At 40.5% G+C, this 2560-nt stretch overlaps 1 protein-coding gene across 1 annotated transcript in view; it reads left to right on the top strand.

Annotated features, from left to right (window-relative positions):
• The window catches only part of DIRAS3 (DIRAS family GTPase 3), a 1832-nt gene extending 739 nt beyond the window's left edge, over positions 1-1093 (top strand). Inside the window, exon 2 of the mRNA XM_024734561.1 lies at positions 1-1093. Coding sequence (XP_024590329.1) covers positions 1-425 — 425 coding nt within the window. The 3' untranslated portion in view covers positions 426-1093.
• The last annotated feature ends 1467 nt before the right edge of the window (positions 1094-2560 follow it).

Genomic DNA, 2560 nt, shown 5'->3' with positions numbered 1-2560 from the left:
ACACCACCGGCGGCCGCCGCTACCGGGGCCTGCAGCGCCTCGCCATTGCCAGGGGTCACGCCTTCATCCTGGTCTACTCCGTCACCAAGAAGCAAACCCTGGAGGAGCTGAAGCCCCTCTATGAGCTGATCCGTCAACTCAAAGGCAACAACCCGCAAAAGTGCCCCATCATCCTGGTGGGCAACAAGTGCGATGAGAGCCCCCGGGAGGTGAGCGAGAAGGAAGGTGCTGCCTACGCGTCGGAGTGGAATTGCGCCTTCTTGGAGACCTCCGCCAAGATGAATATCAATGTGCAGGAGCTGTTCCAGATGCTGATAAACTTCGAGAAGAAGCCCGCCGCCGCTGCCGGCGCCCAGCCTCCCCAGAAGAAATCCCAGATCCCCAAGACCGCCGAGAAGCTGCTGGGCAAGTGCATCATCATGTGAACCCTGAGCCTTAAGGAGCCCGACCCTCTTCTCCTTCAGTGTGCTGAAAACATGGACCAACCCCATTGTGCTGTGTCACCTGTACACGACTGACTTTTGTGCTGTGGTTTGGGTTGTAACAATTAGATGTCAATAAATGTCCCTTGTGAGTTAGTAACTTTTCTTTTCCCCAGGCAAGAGAACTCGAATTGTTAAAATATGGACATTGGAGGAGGAGAGGAAAAAGGAACAGGATGCATTTTAAAGGATGGGACTTGGACGGACTTTAGAGATTAATGTTTAAAAAAGAGAATGGAAATAGCAAAATGAATTGAAAGATGTCACTGCCCTTCTTGTAATCCTATTATTGTGTATTATTCTTAAACATTTCGAGTCCTGTAAATGTCTGATCATATCTTCCCATTGTGTATTTAATTGTTAAGAGACATGTTTTTGCAACAAAATCTCTGACAGATGACTGTGAGACAGATACTAAACATCATAAATAAATGAACGTTCTATAGTTGAGCATTGAGGGTGGGAGCAGAGAAAATTGTGATAGTGGAACTTGCTTACTAAATATATACCAATTGTTTCCTAAGTCATTTAAAAATGTTTGAGTATTCTACACTGCAGTTTAAAAATATTGTAACGGTTCCGTGACTTAATAAAGCTTTTCCTGCATGCAATCAGCTGTAATAATTTCTTTTTCACTGAACAACAACAAAAATCACCCATTGCATTACCCATTACCCATTGCCAGTCACATCTGGAGAAGATTTCTAATAAGAATTTTTCACACTGATGCCCCTGCCCTCTTGAAATTAGCCAGTTGGGGGTGGGGCTGGTTCATGGGTCCCTGCAATGCAGAGCTGGTTTGTATCCATCACTTCTCCTGGACTGACATCCAGAAGAACTCCAGGCATCTTTGAAGAGGGTGCTTACTCATTGTGCTGCTGTCTTGGAGGTAGGTGGTGAAAAGCAAACCTTGGCCTTTGGCTGCCTCAAAAGTCTTTCCTCTACAAGTATTGGATATAGGGAATGGGGAGTGGGATGGAAGGTAAGGGGAGAAACAGGTGGGATTTGAAATCTGAGAAACTTCTCCTTAAGAGAGTTTTTTAAAGACACCTGTTTGAACATAATTTTTTGAGTGAGGGAATCCATATCTATACATGTTCTTGTTTTCAAGTGTTTTTGTTTTCAGTTAAGGGGAAGAGGAGAGGCTTTTAGTCCGGTGGGGTTTTTTCCCCATAAAATATTCCTTATTGGATAAGTATTTATTGAACAACTTAAATGTGTTTTTTAAAAATGGCTTCTTATAACTTGATTTTTAGGGGAGAAGTACATCGTTGAGAAGGAATCATAAACATCTGTCTCATAGTAGTAGAGTCAGAGTTTTGAGCTTAGAAAATTCATTCAGTGGATCCTTTTAAATAGTTATTTAAAAATTTTCCTGTTCATTTTCAAAGCAATTATTCTCAACCACTAGAAAATACCTAAATAGCTCTTCCATATTGCTTTTTAATGTAGTCTATTTTAAAAAAAATATTTCTTAGCTAACATCCCAAATGGAGTAATTCCATTTCTAAAAGAAAACACTCTATCTTGGCTATTTTCCAGGTGAATTTTCCTTGAAAAAATATATGCATTCATTGTTGTTCTTTGTAGATGAGCAAAGGGATTACTAAGTGGCAAATACTACCCTTTAGAAAGGGTAAGGAGGAGATTTAATTTTGCAAGTAATGCTTAGTAAAAAATATTTTTAAATTATAGCAAATATATATACAGTCTATCTACGTGCCAGTGTTTCTACATTACATTAGAGCAAATATTTATATACTCTTTCTACATGTCAATGTTCTACATTATATTATTTAATCCTCACAACAGTCCAATGAAGCAGATACTGTTATGCCCATTTGGCAGACAGATAAATGTTACAAAACCAGTAAGTGACAGAGCCAACATTTAAAGCCAGGTGTTCTGCTCCAGAGTCAGTGCTCTTAACCACCATGATGTACTTCCCTTCTAAGATGACTAGTCCAAGGACAAGTGAATTGACTTCTCTGTTCTCTATTTGTGCTATACAGATGTGGAAAAGGAAGCTTTCTCAGAGCCTCCCTAGAATCCAGAAGGGAGGCAAAGAAGCAAATTGA

This window comes from Neophocaena asiaeorientalis, unplaced genomic scaffold (assembly GCF_003031525.2).
Source record: "Neophocaena asiaeorientalis asiaeorientalis breed wild unplaced genomic scaffold, Neophocaena_asiaeorientalis_V1.1 scaffold15, whole genome shotgun sequence".
NCBI lineage: Eukaryota > Metazoa > Chordata > Mammalia > Artiodactyla > Phocoenidae > Neophocaena > Neophocaena asiaeorientalis.
This window is presented reverse-complemented; position numbering and strand designations above follow the sequence as displayed.